Here is a 20,534-nt window from a genome sequence, read left to right as displayed (position 1 = left end):
TAAGAATCCACCCGATGGTGACTTTGGAATGATGATCGTGCGGGGTAACGCCGATAGAATCGCAAAAATGGGCGATAAACGTCCCACGGGTGTGTTATCTGGCCTATCTCGGGCCTACTGTAGGCGGGCGTCTTATCTCAGAGGGGTGAGCCATGGATACAGGACAAACTCTACTCCGCCCGAGTGTTAGAGTGCGAGAGTTGGCTAGATAGGCGTTATCATCTTTCATCACGGAGGGCTAGATAGGCGTTATCATCTTTCATCACGGAGACTGGTCCCGTCTTGTTGGCTTGTGATTATTGGTGCCCCAGCTGAAATGTCGGGACCGTCAATCTACCGGGAACGACGGGGCTACCCTTCAAAGAGGACACGTTGCGACCCATGGGATCATCATGGATCATCATGAGGGCATGAAAGGGTTGGGGGAACTTTCGCCGTGCTCCGTTTCGTGGTTCGTGTCGGATCTGGGCGTTGTCCTCGGCTCATGTTGGAGAGCTGGGAAGGCGTGCATGATACTCATCCAGCGCCGAATGACGAAAAAGCATGGAACTTTGGATACAGGTAGGGTGCCCACGGCGACGGCCGATGGAGGGGGAGATCAGAAGCTAAGCCGTGCACTATGATTCACTACGATGCACTACGAGATGCTACATATTTCTCTGTAATTATGTAGGAGGTTGTATATCATCGTATGTTTTCTATTATAGTTTCAACCCTCATTCAGGGGGGTGGTGCTAAGGGGCCGATGGTGTGTACAAATAGGAAGCATCGCGTGATGGACGTGAAACCACGTCATGGTAATGTAGTCGTGCCACTGCCACTGAGAGAAATGCCTTGATCGCCTGCAAGGACAAACCCTGCCTGACCCTCGCAGGAGGCGGTCAGAGGCGGTTGGCCAGACCATCCTTCACCGCTGGACCGGGATAACAACCCGTGCTGCGTGGATGTCTAATGTCCCTTGCCCAGAAGTGCTTTTTGAGACGTGCCTAATTGCTTGAAATCTCTGGCAGTCTGAGCTTCTGCAGATGACAGCCGTGGCTCCGGCTCCGTGTCTCGCCGTAAGGGGAGGCCCACCGGATCGGGGGATCATCAACATTACAGTACATTATCACCCCTGATACTGTAGATCGACTCTGTCAAAACCCCGCAGCCACAGGAGTGTCTCCAATTTTGGAACCATTTCGGTTTCAAAAATCCCGCGCGCCAAACGAGGGACATGAAACTAAAGATAGGATACTGTAGAGAAAGAGACCCTTGACGGGTTGGCAAAGGGCGCGTAGCAAAGCGTCTTAGATAGGCCAGGGCTAGGGAGGGCACTCACAGGCGACAGGCCCGCGGGACACGAGTGCAGCACCGAGCAGCGAAACTCCGGGGCCTGCAGTAGGGGATCCACCGACACCAATCAGAGGAAATCACGCCATCCCAATGCATCTCAGTCCATGGCGTCATGCAGCCTGGAAATAGTGCTCCGTTCAGGTCTTGTCATTGGCGGTTGCCCCCAGAGCCGACTGCGCAATCCACCGGATATGGTTTAGCGCTCCACACTTGATCCGTCCTTGGTCAACAGTGCTGTGCCCGAGCTTGTACCCCTGCTCCTATCTTTGACTCTCTCCTACCGTGTACAGTGTATACTGCAGGTCCCAGTAAACTTTATGAAACTTACCTCTTGAACCTTGGGTCTGCGGTCTTGAATCTTCATTGCAGTAGTTCCCCCCTCTATGAAGATCAATTGGATTTCTTCGAGACTGTTTCTAGGTAATTCGAAACACTTGGAATTCAATAGTCATGAATTCCCAGGGTCTCGCCCAGTGACGACCAAGGGTCCTGGAATGTCTAGAAGGTTCATGAAGATGGGAACGACGGGACGACGGGATTGCGTGGCGTAAGACCATTATCGGTTCGGTCACAATACCGGGGGACGGAAACGGCCAAGGTCCTCACCCACCAAAATTAAGGTGATGAGTGCAGATCACACCCATCGGCCCACGAGGAAGACCCGTTTGTGACGCGTAACGATACCGTCACACTGGTTGATTGGCACTGCCTAGTCTCCCGGTTTCCTCCCCACTCAGTGACTAACAGTTGCGCTCAACCTAAGCCCAAGAGTCATCTCCTCCTGACCTTCCCTATCTCTCCTATATCCATATCCCTTCCCTCGTTCCTCCCTCTCCTAGTTCTTAGTTCCTATCACTTCCTCCGTCACCTCTTCGTCACCTCTTCGCCACATTCTCCCTTTCATCTCCTCTCGCTCTCTCGCGATAGTACTTGGTTGCCGCGTCCCGTCTATTCTAGATACGTTGCCATCGAGTGCTTCGACTCTCCTCGACTTCTCTCCCGCCCATCCTCCCTGTTGTCTCTTCTCTCTTCCTTTCTCGAGGAACCATCTGAGTCTTTACTTGACTCAACCCGCCTAGCGACATCGCCTTTGGATTCAAGTGACTTGCATCGCTACTTGCTTTCGTCATCGCCTTTGTCAATTCAATCATCACAAGGTCGTCCATTTTACACGTTGCGAATATCTCCATACGTCGTCGTTGTCAACTGCAATTTGCCTGATCTCGAATCCGCATTGCCAGGGAACCTGGCACTGAGTACTCCGGCTCTTCCGACCCCTGGAATTTGAAGGCAGTCCTCCCAGGATCCCAACTCTCACCTCGACTCGATCATCAAGCTCCCGAGCCTGTTGATCGTTTCGAATACTCTTCGCCTTCGATTCGAACTTCCTTCGACTTCGACCTTTACTACTTCTATTCCAGTCGGTGTACTCATGACTCATTAATCTCAACTTACTCTTTGAGTCCCGGCCCTTCCGAACCTTGAACCCGGTGTTCATAGGCTTCCTTTTCCGTCTTTCTATACTTCCGCCTTTCAAATTACGATATTACGCAGCGTTCACCTCCGATTCCTCAGTCTTTCAGCTCAACAAACTTTGTCCATTCCTTCGTGACACACCTCTTCTTCGTTCGACACTTTGCAGGCCCTCGCCACCTTTCACAACGAAAACGATATACAAATGAGCACATAACGGTCTTTACACCTTTTCCTAAAGCGTCACATAACCCTTTTCGGGTACATTCAGCAGCGCCGTCATCGCGCCCTTCCATCATCTCTTCTTTTCCCTTGTCTATCCACTCTGTTCGTCCGGTATATTTTTATGACAACTTTTGAGCTGATCAGGAACTCGCCCATTCTGTCCTGATACTTTTACTTATTGCTCCAATCCCATCTCCTTGGGATCACCGGCCTCGAATATTCACTTCTTGAACACTTAATAACCCATTAGCCTGGTTGCTGTTATACACGTCTCGCACGTGGTCTTTCTGCAGCGGTTCATAGATTGTTTCTCGATTTTTCTTGAACCTTCTCACTTCTCTCACCTCACCTTCTCCGCACTTTTTCAATCCTTCCGCATCCTCCTCCACATATCCCCTTCTGACTTAATCTCTTGATATCACTACTCACCATGTCGACCATGGAGTGCCTCAAGAATGATTTCGTCAAGGGTCGACTCCTGGACGGTCGATTCCGAACGGTTGCCCCGCTCAACCACGGGTCGTTTGGTATGGTGTTCCTCGCCACAGATATCACGACCGGCCAGGAGGTCGCCATCAAATGCTTGACCAAGCCATCTTCGAACGATCCGTCAGCCTCTGTTTTCTTTGACGATCGCTTTGAAGAGCTAGAGTGCCACCGGCGCTTCCGCTATCACCCAAACTTGGTCAACCTGATTCACTCCTTTGAGACTGAGGCTCATATGTACCTTGTCTTGGAATATTGTGCCAATGGTGACCTCTACGAAGCCATCCGTCTTAACCGAGGCCCTCTGGAGACTGAGCACGTTCGGGATTTCATGCTGCAACTCATCGGCGCCCTTGATTTCATGCATTCCAACGGTCTTTACCACCGTGACATCAAGCCTGAGAACATCTTCCTGATGTCCGATGGCACGATGAAGCTTGGTGACTTTGGTCTTGCAACTCGAGACTCGTGGTGCCATGAGGCCTGCGTTGGCAGTGATCGCTACATGGCTCCTGAACAATACGAACCGACTGCCACTGGTTACTCCCCAGCCAAGGCTGACATTTGGTCCGTGGGAATCTGCTTGCTTAACATTCTGTTTGCTCGCAATCCCTTTGTGACACCTACGGAGTCCGACGTGCTCTTCGCGGATTACGTGCGTGACCGCCAATCGCTCTTCGATATCTTCCCCAACATGTCTCAGGACACTTTTGAGATCCTGCTTCATGCCTTGGCCATTGACCCCGAGAAGCGCTCTTTGGCTCAGGTGCGTCAGTGCATCCTGCGGGCTGTGTCGTTCACTACCGACGACGAGTCCCTTGATGAGTTCTGTGCTGAGGACCGCGAGGTTGTCACTGCCACTGCCAACCGTGAGCCTCTGCGCACCCCCTCCATCCAAAGCCCCTTCATCAGCCAAGGCGATTCATTCCCCTGGGCAAAGGCACTGCAATCAAGCCCTCCCCAGGCCATGCGACAACTGTCGGTTATTCCCGACAACGAGAGCTACACCGAGGATCTGTTCCCTCCCTCCGAGGTGGCAGGTACCTCATGGATCTCCGCTCAATTCAACACCCCGTCGATGGCCTCGGTCTTGGATTCTGCCATGGGTGAGTCTTTCCGCTCGCTCAACTTCCATGGCAAACGCACTATGCCTTTCCTTCCTCGATCAGATCCCGTTCCTATCACCGGCTCTTTGCCTAGTCATGCCAGCAAGCCTCTGCCGTCCTTGTCGATGGTCTTTGGTAAGAATGCGAATGACCAGATCTCTAAGAGTTGGAGTGATCTGTGGGACGAGGAGGAGGAAGAGTCTGGGACTGAAGAGTCGGAGACTGAAGATCTTGCCCTCCAGCAACGCCGTGAGCAGAACTCTCGTAGTTGGAGCCAAGAAAGCCAGGATAAGCGCCTTCAGGCTCCCCTGGCCGGGTTGCGCGAGCCGGCCTCCGCTCCCTCTGCCGACCGAACCCATACTCCGGTCAACCAGCCCACCGCGCCCCGTGCGATGCGAGCCAACTCCCTCGATGTTGACAGTGACACCGGCACTTCCAGTAGCACGCCTCGTCCCATCCACCAGCAGGCTTCCCCGAAACTTTCTGGAGGCAAGTCGGACAAGTGGGCGGAACTTGGTGACAAGCGTCGCAACTGCAAGACCCGTGACCTTTTCGGTCCCCAGCGAGCCCCCAACACCTGGCGGCGCGATTGGGGCCTTGGCTCCTCCGGCTTTGATCAAGCTTCCCGAGTCAAGCGTGAGTCACCTCAGCCGGACCGTCGCCGTCGTCTTCTCCAGAAAGACTGGCGTCGGGAACCTGCGGTTGTCACCAAGCATTTACCCGTCAAGCACTCATCATACGACGGCAGCATCGACGAAGATCTTGATCTCGTGGGCGGGTGGCACGACCTCCACCTGTAGCATACTCTGCCTATGCTTGCAATAACATCACCACTCCATTTGTTTCAGTCGTTTCGCGTCCTCGCGTTTATTCGATTTAGTTGGGAAAAAAAAGTTCAAAAAATTTAACCAACGATAAACTAATTCTGTTCTTTGTCTTTGTGTCTCTGGTTTTCGATTTTTGGTTGTTTGCTGATGTTTCCGTCTGCTCTCCAACTCATGCACGATCGCGCTGCAGCCCTGTCCTCGGCCGTTTCGCCTTCTTTCTTCAATTCTCCAAATTCTGTACTATATCAAGCCGGGGACAGCTGAGTATGACGGGGATGTCGAGCACCAAAAAGACTAGATTGCGGGGAGGATCTGCTTGAGAAAATTCTTTCTTTTCCGAGGTTCTGCATATGGACACAAAACGACTGAGCTGGTGGATTGGCGTCTGTGATTGCGTGGAGGTTCGAGCTCTCATTTAAATGAGGCCAATTTTTCCTTTTGACCAAGTGTACTGAATCCTGTGTGTGTACTGTATCTAGGTCGGTGGGACAGTCGAAGGGAAAATTGATTACCATCCGTGAAGAATGATTTCCCTGTAGACTTGTAGATTACTGTAGAGTTCACGCCAGCATTGTAAATTCTAGAAGTTCCGGCTAGGCCTCTTGCCATCTCCTGAATTGAGGCATAGTCCCCTGGGAGCCAAGTCGCCAAGTCCTGTTCCTTGTGGGCTTGGTGGGTCTCGAAGGGCGGTGGGAGCTCGTGCTGGTCCCGTCTAGGCTTGCTGCACCCTCTTGCCTATTAGCAATGCAGCTCCAAGCTGCAACCTTGGCAATTATGTATAGGAACATTTCAACAAACGTGTCAATAACATCTCAACCCGTATAAATCGATATTCCAGTTCCAAGAAATTGAAGAGAAAATGTCCCTCAGACCGGCGGTCAAGAAGGCGGTGACCCCAGCTGTCAAACGGGTAAGATGCCACGATCCACTTTGCCCTGAGCTCGGTGCGTCGCTCTTTTCCAGCCCTCCACTAGCCTGAATACACCGATATCGCACGACACCAACACTACCACCGACACCGACACCGACACACGCTCTATACTCGCCCTTCCTCCCATCTATATTTCCGTGACTCCCAGATAACGATCAAGGTCGCGATTCGGTCTCGCTTTCACCTTTGACGATGCGCACGTCATAATCATCGGTTCTCCGGAGTGATACGCGATACGATACTATCAGCAGACTTCTCGTCTACGTCGGCGTGAGATAGGGTTCTGTCAGGCTCGCGTGAGAGCAGCACGACGCGAGACTGCTTATCGCACAACGTCAAGATGTTGGGACGGTCGTGGACTTGGGTGCATTCTATTTCCATTGTGCTTGTCGGGTGTGCGCTTGCGAACCCAACTCAGCATTCCATACAGTCGGATCGCGCGACGATACCGGAGTCAATATGCCCGGCGAAGAGTCTATGGGAGATTGAGGCTGAGCCTTTCCAGTCGCATATCTGTCCGGAGACTCGATGGGGACGGTATCAGATTCACAATGCGACGCCAGAAGCTGGAGCTACGCCTGTGGTAGAATCTATTGCGTCTAAAGGGACGGTAGGGATGGTCCCAGGACAAACGGAGCAAGAGCAGGATACAGATTCGCTGCTTGACAGTGCGAGTTTCCTTTCATTTGAGGATTGGAAGAAGCAGAATCTTGCTAATGCGGGCCAATCTGCTGAGAATGTTGGAGCGAGTAGACGGGCTGCGGCGGCTGGGAAAGAAGGTCGGAGACAGCCTGGGATCAATAACGCGCTGGACTCATTAGGAGATGATGGGGAGATTGAATTGGATTTCGGTGGGTTTGGGGCTGAGACGCCCGAGGCAAGTCCTACGGCTTGGGGTACGCCTATTTCGTCACCGTATGTGGATGGAGCGGGGGATGAGGGAGATGAACGTGTTCCGCTCATCAAGAAAGATGTTCGGCGTCGTAAGGATGCTGGTACGACTTGCAAAGAGCGCTTTAACTATGCGTCTTTTGATTGTGCGGCTACGGTGCTCAAGACGAATTCTGAGTGCAAGGGGTCCTCTTCTGTGCTGCTTGAGAACAAAGACAGCTACATGTTGAATGAGTGTCGTGCCCAGAACAAGTTTTTGATTCTGGAGCTGTGCGATGATATCCTCGTCGATACGGTCGTTTTGGCAAACTATGAGTTTTTCAGTTCGATATTTCACACTTTCAGAGTCAGTGTTTCGGACCGCTATCCCGCCAAACCGGACCAGTGGAAGGAGTTGGGCGTGTATGAGGCTAGGAACACGCGAGAGGTACAGGCCTTCGCCGTTGAGAATTCCCTTATCTGGGCTCGGTATCTGCGGATCGAATTCTTAACGCACTATGGCCATGAGTTCTTCTGTCCTGTCAGTCTTATTCGTGTGCATGGAACTACCATGATGGAAGAGTATAAGCACGATGAGAGTGGCCGGGTGGACGATGAAGAGGTCGTGGATCCCGTTCAGATTGGCGAGCTTCCCGGAGATACACAGGCGGAGAAAGCTCAGCCTCCAGTTGTAGAGGCTCTGATTGAAGAAAAGCCTCAAGAGATGTGCCCCAATCATCTCACCCAAGTGGAAGCAATCCTACTTGGTCTGGTCCACGGACCTGCAAATACGTGTGGTATCAATGATATTCCAGCGAAACCTACTCCAGAAAGAACTGCTACCAAGGACCAGCCGGATTCGCCGCCAATCGTGAATCCGACATCTACAGCAGGAGACGGCGTTCCTGCGACTCAATCCGGATCATCCACGCCACCCAAGGCCGAAGATGCTCGGAAGCCAGGCGAATCACCCAAAAACGTGGCAACGCCACCCGATGCTTCAACTGTCCCGGGAGAGCCTGTACAGCAAGATTCCGCCGTTGAATACACGAACCAACCGTCAACGAAACCCAAGGAGGAACAAAATAGTGTACCCCCAGAGTCAACTCGACCTACATCTACACAACCGCCGCCTTCAAACCCGACAACCCAAGAGTCATTCTTCAAATCCGTTCACAAGCGACTACAAATGCTTGAATCTAATTCGACTCTATCCTTGCTCTATATTGAGGAGCAATCTCGAATTCTTCGGGATGCCTTCAACAAGGTTGAGAAACGACAGCTCTCGAAGACATCCAACTTCCTCGAGAACCTGAACGTCACCGTTCTCAACGAGCTGAAGGAGTTCCGAGAACAATACGACCATGTTTGGAAATCCGTTGCCTTTGAATTTGAGCACCAACGCATACGCTATCAGCAAGAGGTGACTTCCATCAGTTCCCAGCTGGGTGTGTTAGCCGATGAGCTGGTCTTCCAGAAACGTGTGACAGTCATCCAGAGTATCATGGTCCTATGCTGCTTTGCGCTTGTACTGTTCTCACGTGGGTCCGTTAGCAATTACATGGAATTCCCACGCGTTCAGCGCATGGTCAATCGGTCCTACAGCCTACGATCCTCCTCCCCAATCTTTGCCTCACCCTCGGCCAGTCCTGGATCCACACGACCAGCCTCCTCACACCGCGAAAGTGGCCACCGGCGGAACCTTTCGGATAGCTCCTCATCCCAAGAAGACAGTCCGACTAGCCCGAGAGTGCAATACATTCCGCCGACTCCGACATCCGATGTCTCGCAGGAGGTCGAGATGGAGGATGAAAAAGCCGACCGGCCAGCTTCCCCCGACTCAATGACTGTGCCCACACTCGGGACGCCTCAATTCCGGTCCCGTAGTACTCCGCCCGTCATAGGCGGTCATATGACAGATCTCGGTCTGGAAGGGGCCATCGAGAACAACGCTCTGCTGGAACCCAAATCCCCCGAGGCTGACGATCGACCCACCATGTCATGAGCCCCTGCGCAAGGGGACTTCCTGTATTGGCTGGCACCAATAACCCTGTATACACGGCCATTCAAGCCACGTCTCATTTGCATTGTTTCCTCATGATTTACGGCGTTCTGGGCATTCTATTTTTTAGAGGGTGTACGCTTGGATGACCTACGAATATGATTCCCTGTCCTAGGACATGTACTTTAATACTTGCATACAGCATTGCTCGGTTGAACCTACTCAAAAGTCAAACATCAAATCCTAACAAATAAATAAAAGAACCAGGAATCCTGGGAATGCCCTGTGCGGGTGCGTCATACACGGTCATCGCGGGTCCGGGGCAAACACAGCGGTTGCCCTGCCAACAATCAAATCATATTTCTTCATTTTTCGCCCACCTGCACCAACAACACGTTTTTCTCTTATCCGATCTCGATCAAATTACTCGACTTTTACTCTCTCCAACTCTCAACCCTCAGCCCTCCATCCTCAATTCTCTAGTGTCAGGCTTTATATACGCACACACATACACAATGGACTCCACAACACACACCCAGCCTCTCGCGGACCGCGACACCAACACCCACCTCGCCAATGCCAACATCGACAAGTCAGACATGAAGGCCGATCTCTCATCAATGGAGCAGCATCGCCAGACAATGCAGGGGAACCTCGACGGCGATGAGAAGTGAGTAGTCCACCCAGCCCGTGACGCAAATAGGAGACTAACGTGGATCCCTCCAGACAACCCACTGCCTACGTGTCTCCGTCCGACGAGCTCATGAGCCCGTGTACTAAGAAGCTCAGTGATATCAAGGGCAAGCGGTTCAAGAAGTATGTTCTAGAAGACTGACCTGTTGAGAGAGTATCAAGTTAACCTGTGTTCACAGCGCCGGCAAGCCCCAGTCGCTGTTCGCGAAGCTCGGTAAGAAGAGCTACGAGCAATCATCTGCAGAGCAGAACCGAGCGACCGAGTAGGAATCCCCTTGGTGACTGTTCGCCCTCTTTACTGTCTTTCGCTTCTCGCTCGCATGTTTTTATCGCTACGCTCGATTCACCTCCTCGACTGCTATATCTATCTTCCAGCTGCATCGGCGCTGGACGTCTATTCAACAGGACTATATGCTAAAGTCATCTTGCATTGATGGATTGAGTGTTGTGTTTGCATGCAGGCTCATTCTCTTTGTTCTTGTTCTTCTTTTATGATGACCGCGATGCCTTCTTGCTTCTTCTGTGACTGGTTTTTTGTATTATTGGTACGGGGTTCTCGGGCTATGGATTTTGTTCGGGGGTATTTAGTCCCGTTGGGTCTTGGAATTAGGAGCAATTGGATGATCGAGTTCCTTTTGTATTTGCTCGGCATAAAAAAAAAGTCGGGGATCTGGCCGAGGCAGGTCTCGCCTCATGTAGTCCACCCGCTCCACGGGAAAATAAAAACCAAGTGAGTCCAATCATTTTACTGATTACTTCAGGTCCTCATTTACAGTAGATGATACCCGACGGCTGTGGGGGAAGTATGTAGTAGTTAACAGCATTGAAGCGTAGCTGGGCCGAGGCAAAAGCCCGCTCTCGGCTTCTCCACACCGCGCTACTCCGCAGTTCCCAAGCAATGGCCTGACTTATATTCGGCTGAGCCCTCCTCTCTCTTCTCCATCTATTCAAATAAATTCTCACAATGTCTGCTTCTACCCGTATCCCTCCCATCGCCCAGCCTTTCGTTAGCGACCGCGCGAAGAAGACTCTCGACTTGGTACACCTTGGACCCTGCTCCCCCGTTACTGTAACCCCACGCTAACCATCATCCTAGGTTGAGGAGTTCGTCGAGAAAGACTGTGTCCCCGCCGACGCCGTATTCTCCGCCGAGCTCGGCGAGGGTGAGAAGAGATGGCAGACTACACCGGTCGTGATGGAGCAGCTGAAGGAGAAGGCTAAGAAGCTCGGCTTGTGGAACATGTTCCTGCCTAAGAACCACTTCAAGCAGGGTGCTGGTTATAGTAACGTCGAGTATGGTCTCATGGCCGAGTTGCTCGGAAAGAGCAAAATTGCCTCCGAGGTTCGTTATGCTGGGCCAGACCTCAATCTCGAAGAGCAATGCTGATGGGTACCAGGCTACGAACAATGCTGCTCCCGATACTGGTAACATGGAGGTGCTGGCCAAGTACGGCAATGATGCCCAGAAGCAGGAGTGGCTTGTGCCCCTGCTCGATGGCAAGATCCGTTCTGCTTTCCTGATGACCGAGCCCGATGTTGCGTCCAGTGACGCTACCAACATCGAATTAAACATTCGCCGCGAGGGCAACGAGTACGTCCTCAATGGTTCGGTATGCATTCCCACCCCATCAAAAATCTAAATGATCTGATCCTAACTCGAATAGAAATGGTGGTCCTCCGGCGCCGGTGACCCCCGCTGCAAGATCTACCTTGTCATGGGCAAGTCCGACCCCAACAACAAGGACACCTACCGCCAGCAGTCCGTGGTCCTCGTGCCCGCCGGCCTCCCCGGCATCAACGTCCACCGCATGCTGAATGTCTACGGCTACGACGATGCCCCGCACGGCCACGGCCACATCACTTTCACCAACGTGCGCATCCCCGTCGCGAACATGGTTCTGGGTGAGGGTCGCGGTTTCGAGATTATCCAGGGCCGTCTTGGACCTGGCCGTATCCACCACGCCATGCGTACCATCGGCGCAGCCGAGAAGGCTCTCGAGTGGTTGATTGCGCGCGTCAACGATGATCGCAAGAAGACCTTCGGCCAGCCTCTTTCTTCGCACGGTGTTATTATCGAGTGGATTGCGAAGTCACGTATTGAGGTTGATGCTGCTCGCCTCGTTGTGCTGAACGCTGCTATTAAGATCGACCAGGGCGATGCTAAGTCTGCTCTTAAGGAGATTGCCCAGGCTAAGGTGCTTGTGCCCCAGACTGCGTTGACTATTATCGACCGCGCTGTTCAGGCGTATGGTGCTGCTGGTGTTTGCCAGGATACTCCTCTTGCTTATCTGTGGGCTGGTATCCGTACTCTGCGTATTGCTGATGGTCCCGATGAGGTTCACTTGGCTCAGCTGGGTCGTCGCGAGAACCGCGATCGTAAGGATGCAGTTGTTGCTAAGCTGAAGTGGCAGCGCGAGGAGTCGGATCGCCTGCTTCTTGCCGCTGGGTTCAAGGCTAAGAGCCATCTGTGAAAAGGGAATTTATAGTCGTACCATTACTTTTACGTGATACCTAGGATTAAAGGATATCAGAATGAAATGAAATATTTCGGAATACGCAGATACTTGGAAGCAGTGTAGATGTGGTATATCTTGCATTTAAACTAATGCTATCCCCAACGCCGGCAATGTCTAAGCATAAGCACCTGGGTAGGTTCAAATCGAAATCAACATTGATATGCAAATCCCGTATGTAAAGAGCGAGCCATCCATATGGACAAATCATAACAGCATCAAAAAATACAAAGCACTTTTAGTTGTAGTCGTCATTCTCAGGAGTGTTGCGCTTGCCCTTGGCTCGCTTCTTGTTACCCTTGAAATGCTTCTTGGAGCTGCCGCTCTTCACCTCGGAGACATCAATGCCGCGCTCCATAGCAATCATCATACGCTCCTTGCGACCGGTGAGGTTCTTGCGCATCTGCTGGCCCTGTTCCGTGTACTTGTGCTGGAAGGGAACACTCATGCGACCGGCAGACGGGCCAGTGGCTGTACCGAAGAAACCGGTATCGATGTTACGAGAGCGTGCGCCCGGAAGATCGTGAGTCTCAATCTGTGCGGAGGCAAGAGAACCAACTTCCGAATCGAAGTCGGCTTCGACGGCAAGGTTAGCCTTGGCGAGGATGGCCTGACGTCTGGCGGGAAGATGGGCGATGTCATAGAGTTCCTGGTTGAACTCGTTCGGGTCGGCGACGGGCTCGCCCTCTGGGGTGGGAGGTGGGTGCACGTAGAGGAGCTTTCCGTTCACAAAGTCCTTCAAAATGTAACGAGCAGCACGAGACTCATCGGGCTGGCCCAGACCGGAAGTGGAGAAACCACGGGCACGAGCGTAGGCTCGGAGGATCTCACTAGCAGTGGGAATACCAGTGCCGCCCTCCTCGATAGGTCGGATGGGGATCTTCACGCCGTACACATTCTCCATGAAGTGTCTGGGGATACGCTTCGCGACAAGGCCGGCGGGACCGGTGAACTCACGCTGCTGGTCGATGGGCAGCACACCGTTGACGACCAAGTCGGCCTTGGTAGAGGCGAAATTGGGGAATACCAGACCGGGACAATCGCAGAGCATGATCTCGGGAGAGAGGTACAATGTCTGGAAATGCTTGGTCTTACCGGGGGTGGCAGAGACGGACACCTTCTTGGCTCCCAGGAGGGCGTTGATTGTACTGGACTTACCCACGTTGGGGTAACCGACGAGACCAATGGTGGTCTTCTGCTTACGTCCGTCCGCGTCTCCTTCCTGAGGGAGAGCATCAGGGGCGTTGGCTAGGAAGAGCGCTTCAAGCTCGTCCACATCCAGAATGTGCGGACCGAGAGACTGATCGGGGTCGGCGAGCCTAGCCAGAGCCTCCTCGTCTTCCTCACTAGAGTCCTCTTCGGCTTCATCCAAGGCCAGCTTCTTCGCCGACTTGGTCAGTTGAGAATCATCCTCGCTGTCTGACTGTTCCTCCAGCAGCATCTCAAGCTCCATCTTCTCCTTGGCGAGATGGGCAGAGAAGAATCGGAAGTTAATGTTGTTCTCCTCGAAGTACTGGGCCCAAGCCTCTCGCTGCGTAAGACTCAACATATCTGCCTTATTCACGAGCAGAAGGTTCTTCTTCCGCGAGTCAATCTCCTTAACATAGTTCTCCAGATCCTCGGAACGGAACTGAAGAGGGTTACGCGCATCGACAATCTGCACGACAAGATCGGATCGCTCAATAACACGCCACAACTGGCGCCAGACCTCCAAGTTTCGCTCGAAGGGAGTCATGAGCAGATCATGATGCTCCTGAAGTTCCGCCAATCCGCGACGCCAGTCTAAAAGACTCTCGCGCTCCATCTTTTCCAACTGCGCGGGTGTAGTCGAAGAATCCCATTTCGGCCGTCTCGGCACCGTCAACTTTCCCCTATTCTTCAGATGCTTCTTGACTTTGTTCTTCTCCTCGGTCGCGGTCAGGAGGAAAGGGTTCTTCTGATCGGAATGAATAATCTTGACGTTGTTGATTTTTTCGGCGGTGAAATCGGTTCCTGCCAGCTCTGCAGTGCTAAGGAATTCATCGAGGGCAGCCTGCTCGGTGATGGAGCGCATCTTGACCCATGATGCTTCCTGAGCCTCGTTGGTGATATAGGTCTCGCCGTTCACGCCTTTGCGCGCAATAGCATTGTGGGAAGCCTTCTTCTGGCTTGAGGACTTTCCCCTGCCGAATCGGTCATTCATGAGACTGTTGCCCAGTCCCACGGCATTCTTTGACTTTGCTAACACCATGGTGAATGAGGGTGTAGTGGTATGTAGTTGGAAGAGATCACTGAGGGGTCAAATTTTGGATTATTCCTCAAAGTTCGGATAAGATAACGATTAGTCAGCCGGGCAAAGAGCGAAAATTTTTGATTTCTGGTAGTTACAACATTGTTTTTCCTCATTTTATGTGCAGATACTCTAGAGTAATGTTTTATTTAAGCTAGGATATACAGTGAAAATATCAAATTTACCATCCTCTCGCTTAACGCCAAGTTGAGGACCCGAGGGGTCAGGCAGCGATAAGCCCCACGTGATCCTATCCAAAGGTGAATCCAACATTTTTTTTTTTTTTCGAGCGTCCATCTTCACTTCACCAGCCAACATGCCGCCAAAGAAGCAGTGGATGTAAGTTTGCTTTACCGGGCTAAGTAGTTTTAGACTAACCTGAGGATAGTGATAAGAAGAACGCGAGCACTTTCCAGCTCTTCCACCGGTCCCAAAATGACCCGTTGATCCACGACCCCCAGGCAGAGGACCGAGTCCTTCACCAAGTTGGCGGTCGTGCGCCTGCACCTTCTTCTGCATCGACATCCTCGCAAAAGCCTTTCCGGGTCTTGTCTGATCTCGAGAGTGAATTCCATGATGACTCCGTCCGCCGCAACGAGGGTGAAGCCGCCAATTACGGTGTCTACTACGATGACTCGAAATATGATTACATGCAACATTTGCGCGAACTCGGAACTGGCGGTGGAGAGGCATACTTCGTGGATGCGAAGCCTGAGAAGGCCAAGGGCAAGGCAATGAAGCTGGAGGATGCGTTGCGCCGAGTCTCTTTGAATGAAGACGATGCGCGGAGCGCTGTCGGTGACCAAAGTCTCTACGGATCTGAGTATGGTGATTTGCGCTCTACAGCATCGTCGTATATGCGCAAGCCCACCTATCAGGATCAGCAGAACGTTCCCGATGCCATCGCAGGTTTCCAGCCAGACATGGATCCGCGATTGCGTGAGGCTTTGGAGGCTTTGGAGGATGATGCTTTCGTCGATGACGAAGACGACGATATTTTCGGCGAGTTGACAAAGCAGGCTGAGGAGATGGACTCTGGAGACTGGGAGGATACCTATTTCGACCAAGATGAGGATGAGGGGTGGGAGTCGGATGCGACTGAGAAGGCCCCAGTCCAAAGAGGCAGCACAGAGGCACGAGAACTCGCCGAGGATGTCGAAGGCTCTTCGCAAGATCTCGAGCCTGGTGAGCTGCCCGAGGTCGACCAGCCTGTTCCAGATCTCCACCCTCAAGACCAGGGCTGGATGAACGAATTCGCCAAGTTCAAGAAGGACGCTAAATCTGGCAAGACTGGTGTCCCGGCCCCTCCAACTATGGCACCCTCTGAGCAGCAGACTGTCGCATCGACTGCCTTCACAATTGGAGGAACCCCCATCCGTCGCAAGAAGCGCAAGGGTGCTTTGACCAACCCGTCCGCATACTCCATGACCTCGTCCGCATTGGCACGTACCGAAGGCCACCGTCTCTTGGACGACCGATTCGACAGAGTTGAGGCTCTCTACGCCCTCGACGAAGAAGAGGAGTACGATGACAGCATGTCCATGGTCAGCGGCATGACCGGTGCCACTGGCATGACCGGCATGTCCACTGCATCATCCCTAGCACCCAGCCTTGTCAACGCCAGCGGTGAGGGAGTCTCCCGCAGCGATTTCCACAACATCATGGACGATTTCCTCGCCGGTTGGGACGACAACACTAGTGCCCAGGCCAAGCGGAGAGGTGCTAAGAACAAGCGTGGTAAGAACGGTAACGAGGCCATCGGAATTAAGATGCTTGAGGAAGTTCGTTCTGGCCTTGGCCCCGCTCGGTTCTCCGGTACCAACACCCGCAACAAGGTCCTGTAGATGGATCTGCGCATGATACGACATTGAATGGAATCCATGACTCGGCGTTTGGCTTTTTTTAGGTTGTTCTTGCATATGTACTAGGGATCATAATGGCTAGACCAAAAGTGATAGTTTGACACACTCAATCGATATACCGCAGCATTTTTTTCCCTTCATAAATGTCCTCCGTCCTTAGGCTCTCCGTGTTTCAAACCCCTGGCTCCAAGTTCAGCGCTAAGAATTCCCATGAGTCGATCCGCAATGATTCACAATCGTCAAGCTGGCTTCTCTGCTTCTCATCATAAAGCACAGCGAGTATCCCATCTCCCTGCGCTACTTTCACATCTCGAACCTCATTATCACCAAAGTAAACAATCTCATCCGCAGAAATACCGTACTTCTCAAATACAACGCCAAACAACCCATCAACCTTGGATTTCCCTATCCCATTCGTCGTCACCAGGATATCAATATAGGACCAAAGCCCTAATTCTTGAGCTGTCCATTCTTGCGCATCAGCCGGGCCTTCGGTGATGACAATAACTTTCTTCCCGAGTCGCCGAAGAGTCTGTAGCAAACCCAGCGCCCCTGCTTTCAGGGTCAAGTTCGACCGCAATGACGACTGGTATATTTCCAATAAATTATTAATATAAGTGTCTTCAATGGGATCGTCAACGAGATGCGCCTCTAGGAGCTGTGTGAATCTTTCGCGGCGGTAGTCTGTTGAGGTTCTTCCATCTGTGAAGGCATTTGCAGTCGATGTTTGCAGGATTTCTTGGTATTTTACTTCGAGAGCCTCCATATTGATTCCAAACTTCTTGTGAATGGCTTCAAATACAGTCATTGAGGCTTTTGTTGAGGCTTTGCGGAACTCGTGCAGGGTGTCATCGAGATCGAAGCCGAACCATTTCTTGGCGAGGATGGCCTGTAGGTGAGGGTTTGGAGTGGACATGAGGGGCTGTAGGGCGTCCCTGTAAGGGAAATAAAGGAAATAGGTATGCTAGAGGCTTGAAACGAAGAGCATTCTTTATGTGCATGGCTTCAATGCGATGCTATGACTCAGACATGGCCCGGATGGTGTGATCGGGAATCGGATCTATGTAAAAGTACAAGGGAATCTTCCCAGTTATAAAATACAAGTTCTATATATACAAAGAAGCATTAGAGTGCGCCGCCAACCTTCTCAACAATCCACATTGCAAGGCGTACATTCCACCCAACACGCCGCTCTGTGCGCATGAGATCTTCTCTCGAAATGGCCTTGGCGTCTTTTTGAAGCCACTCGGTCTCAGCGCCAAGCTTCTCCTTCAAGGTCTGGTCGCTCGTCACGACTAGCGCGCCTACCTCGATATCGAGGCTGTAGCTTCGCTTGGTGTAGTTGCTGCTACCGACAAAGGTCAGGCTGGGATGTTCTTCCTGAGGAAGGGTGATCCATAAGCCCTTGGCGTGGTATGTCCACCCATCTGGTGTCCCGACTGTGCCGCGGCGCCATTCTTTCAGCTGGATGGAGTTTGTGCACTGCGCCTCAGCAACGCGGTCTAAGAAACGCGCAGAAAGATGTGTGTACGCAGCTGGAAGCATACCGGAGATACCCGGGGATCCATAGAAGCCATTCGCCCAGGGAGAAGCGGTCAACACTGTGCCCTCGGTTGTAGTTTGGCTTTGAGGGGTGGAGGATGTGCTGGCGATCAAGAAGGAAGAAAGTACAGGGTGGATGTTGAAGTATCCTGCGGTGAAAAGCCATCGCGCTCCCGCAAATACAGGAGACTCTGAAAGTAGACGCAGAATGCTAGTGACAGCTGGGAATTCGGTGGAGGTGTCGGGTTTCAAGAGAGGAGTGAACTGTGCTACCGGGTATACAAAAGTCTGGCTTGCCTCGGATGGAGTGACGGGCTTGTTATCACACGCCTGAATGAGCGGGCTCAAAACAGTCGATGAAAATGCGATAAATTCTTCGGGACCATCCAGAGGTGATGGAGCCCCATTGGAGATAGGCCAATCCAAAAGATAGCCCGCCTCGCTGCCGGGATCTGGCAGGACCTGGAAGCTAAGGCTGCAGATAGTGTGGTGAATTCGAGCGTAGTACTCTGTTAAAGCTTTGGAGTCGAAAACGTGGTAGCGATCCAGGCGATTGGTGAAGTAGTCCGAGGACAAGTTGGCTCTGGAATATATCATTAGTATCATATCATGAACATGTTTAACCATGCTTACCCGGAGAGAATAATCTCATCGTCGACACCGTAGAGCTTCATGTGCTGCAATCCCCAGCCTTCATTGATTCGACGAGGGATATGCCTTTTCCTCAGTCCCGTGAGATTAGGAGTATGGAACATCCGAATTTCGACTCGTTCCGGTCCAAATTCCTCTACCAACGAACAGAGCAGTGATGCGCTTGAAGGATTGGGCGTTTCGCGGGTACCGCGAAGGGCATCGGTAAGGATGGATACTTTGAGGTCTGGGTTGGTGCGCAACGCCTCCGAAAGGGTCTCGATCAACTCGTGTTCGGTCTTTCCGATGTAAAGCGTCGAGAGGTAAACGCGCCGCTTCGCGTTGCGGATTTTATGCTGCGCAACGTCAGTCCACAGCTGAAGCACGGCACCACTGACATGCACACCTTCAATGTAGAATAGAAATTGGCCGGAGAATCAAGAATCGTAATCTGAGAGGCCGGGACCTCGAATCGAGGCGCAATGCGATCTAGCTCGATGGTAATGCCCCCAAGCGGCGAGGGTGCGGAGGCCGAAGCAGCATTAGGAGCATGCGCAGAGAACCTGCGAACAGGAATATGACGACGTACAACCGGCCGAGCAGCGCAGCGAAGCGCCTGGCCTCCGATGCGACCAAACATATCTGGATTGCGGTTTCAAAAGGATTTCTGAATCGGGAAGGAGACCAATGCAAGTGCAAACATTTTGTGTTTGCATTCCGCTCCGACTTCCATTTCGCTTCTCGACTCGGCAGACACCATCCTTTCCCTCCATTGCACCGCCAAGATGTCGACCATTATGAGGACACTGCGCAATCTGCGCCGAGTTGGCCTGAAGGTTCGTTATGCGCCTTTTTTACCGGGCGAGAAGAGCTTACTAACGCGGATTTGCAGGATGCTGGCCACCAGATGCACGTACGTTACTTGCCGCGGAGATGAGGGATGGGATAGACGGGAAGGCCTGGAGACTGACACTGACCTTTTCCTCGTTGTTTTATAGTATATCGGTATGCTTTGACCCTTCCCGACTCTTCCAGTGGCAGATAACTGACCCCGCGCGATCATAGGTGATACCAAGGCCGGAACCCTGATCGGAGTCGACCGCTTCGGCAACAAGTACTTCGAGAACATGGAGGAGGAGCTTCCTCGTAAGACCAACTACTCGAAAACATTATGATCGCAAAGAACAAGGAAGCTAAGGGCCTTTTCCATACAGTCCGTACACGATGGGTCGACTACAAGGAGCACGAATACGATGCCTCTCACATCGAGCCTGGCTGGTAAGCGCCTCCTTGCCCACGCGCAAAGAGCCCGAGAACTGATGCTAGCTTCAGGCACGCTTGGATTTCCTACATGGTCGATGCGCCTCCTACCGTCGACAAGTTTTTGCAGGGCGGCCACCGCACCTGGGAGCTCCCCGACCACCGTGCCAACCCCACCCTGAGCCGGGCTGCTTTCAAGACCTACTCGACGTACGTGTAATCTGTATATTCGACAGTGTCTGCATTGACTAACCGAGATCACAGTACCATCCCCAAGTACTCCGCCTGGACCCCCGTTGCTGCTGCGCGGTAAATTGACATGGCTAGTGGGCTAGCAAAATGAATCCAACTTTCGTACTTGTGCCTGATTCAGTTTTTCCTTTTTTATAGCTCTGCGAGCCTCCAGTCGGGGCTTGCAGAGCCATGTACATAAAGTTGTGCTACCAATGAATTGACTAGAACGTCGGTTTTGAAAAGATTCTTTCAACTACTAAATTCTCTGGCAACTAA

General features: G+C 52.2%; 9 protein-coding genes across 9 annotated transcripts; 6 read left to right on the top strand and 3 right to left on the bottom strand.

The window, feature by feature from the left end:
* Positions 1-3,463: 3,463 nt before the first annotated feature.
* On the top strand, positions 3,464-5,425 carry N7443_003766 (putative serine/threonine protein kinase; the record flags this gene model as incomplete). The annotated part of the gene is made up of 1 exon (XM_056883822.1): positions 3,464-5,425. The coding sequence occupies one exon, from the start codon at positions 3,464-3,466 to the stop codon at positions 5,423-5,425; it is 1,962 nt and encodes a 653-aa protein (XP_056742100.1).
* Positions 5,426-6,723: 1,298 nt separating this feature from the next.
* On the top strand, positions 6,724-9,258 carry N7443_003765 (Sad1/UNC domain protein; the record flags this gene model as incomplete). Its single annotated transcript, XM_056883821.1, has 1 exon — positions 6,724-9,258. The coding sequence occupies one exon, from the start codon at positions 6,724-6,726 to the stop codon at positions 9,256-9,258; it is 2,535 nt and encodes an 844-aa protein (XP_056742099.1).
* A 512-nt stretch (positions 9,259-9,770) lies between these two features.
* On the top strand, positions 9,771-10,215 carry N7443_003764 (Spo12 family protein; the record flags this gene model as incomplete). Its single annotated transcript, XM_056883820.1, has 3 exons — positions 9,771-9,925; positions 9,982-10,071; positions 10,128-10,215. 3 exons carry the CDS (start codon positions 9,771-9,773, stop codon positions 10,213-10,215), a joined length of 333 nt encoding a protein of 110 aa, XP_056742098.1.
* A 697-nt stretch (positions 10,216-10,912) lies between these two features.
* N7443_003763 (uncharacterized protein) lies at positions 10,913-12,419 on the top strand (the record flags this gene model as incomplete). Its single annotated transcript, XM_056883819.1, has 4 exons — positions 10,913-10,987; positions 11,045-11,290; positions 11,346-11,558; positions 11,613-12,419. The coding sequence occupies 4 exons, from the start codon at positions 10,913-10,915 to the stop codon at positions 12,417-12,419; spliced, it is 1,341 nt and encodes a 446-aa protein (XP_056742097.1).
* Positions 12,420-12,699: 280 nt separating this feature from the next.
* On the bottom strand, positions 12,700-14,691 carry N7443_003762 (ribosome biogenesis GTPase LSG1; the record flags this gene model as incomplete). The annotated part of the gene is made up of 1 exon (XM_056883818.1): positions 12,700-14,691. The coding sequence occupies one exon, from the start codon at positions 14,689-14,691 to the stop codon at positions 12,700-12,702; it is 1,992 nt and encodes a 663-aa protein (XP_056742096.1).
* A 355-nt stretch (positions 14,692-15,046) lies between these two features.
* N7443_003761 (ribosome biogenesis protein LTV1) lies at positions 15,047-16,574 on the top strand (the record flags this gene model as incomplete). The annotated part of the gene is made up of 2 exons (XM_056883817.1): positions 15,047-15,069; positions 15,119-16,574. 2 exons carry the CDS (start codon positions 15,047-15,049, stop codon positions 16,572-16,574), a joined length of 1,479 nt encoding a protein of 492 aa, XP_056742095.1.
* A 190-nt stretch (positions 16,575-16,764) lies between these two features.
* Positions 16,765-17,508, bottom strand: N7443_003760 (HAD family hydrolase; the record flags this gene model as incomplete). The annotated part of the gene is made up of 1 exon (XM_056883816.1): positions 16,765-17,508. One exon carries the CDS (start codon positions 17,506-17,508, stop codon positions 16,765-16,767), a length of 744 nt encoding a protein of 247 aa, XP_056742094.1.
* Positions 17,509-17,717: 209 nt separating this feature from the next.
* N7443_003759 (CDP-diacylglycerol--glycerol-3-phosphate 3-phosphatidyltransferase) lies at positions 17,718-19,404 on the bottom strand (the record flags this gene model as incomplete). Its single annotated transcript, XM_056883815.1, has 3 exons — positions 17,718-18,717; positions 18,768-19,120; positions 19,171-19,404. 3 exons carry the CDS (start codon positions 19,402-19,404, stop codon positions 17,718-17,720), a joined length of 1,587 nt encoding a protein of 528 aa, XP_056742093.1.
* A 145-nt stretch (positions 19,405-19,549) lies between these two features.
* Positions 19,550-20,337, top strand: N7443_003758 (complex I NDUFA12 subunit family protein; the record flags this gene model as incomplete). Its single annotated transcript, XM_056883814.1, has 7 exons — positions 19,550-19,600; positions 19,657-19,677; positions 19,763-19,769; positions 19,830-19,910; positions 19,979-20,042; positions 20,097-20,234; positions 20,289-20,337. 7 exons carry the CDS (start codon positions 19,550-19,552, stop codon positions 20,335-20,337), a joined length of 411 nt encoding a protein of 136 aa, XP_056742092.1.
* Between the last annotated feature and the right edge of the window lie 197 nt (positions 20,338-20,534).

The sequence above is a fragment of the Penicillium atrosanguineum genome (genome assembly GCF_028827265.1).
Source record: "Penicillium atrosanguineum strain IBT 20685 chromosome Unknown utg000003l_segment0_segment0, whole genome shotgun sequence".
Classification (NCBI taxonomy): Eukaryota; Fungi; Ascomycota; class Eurotiomycetes; order Eurotiales; family Aspergillaceae; genus Penicillium; species Penicillium atrosanguineum.
This window is presented reverse-complemented; position numbering and strand designations above follow the sequence as displayed.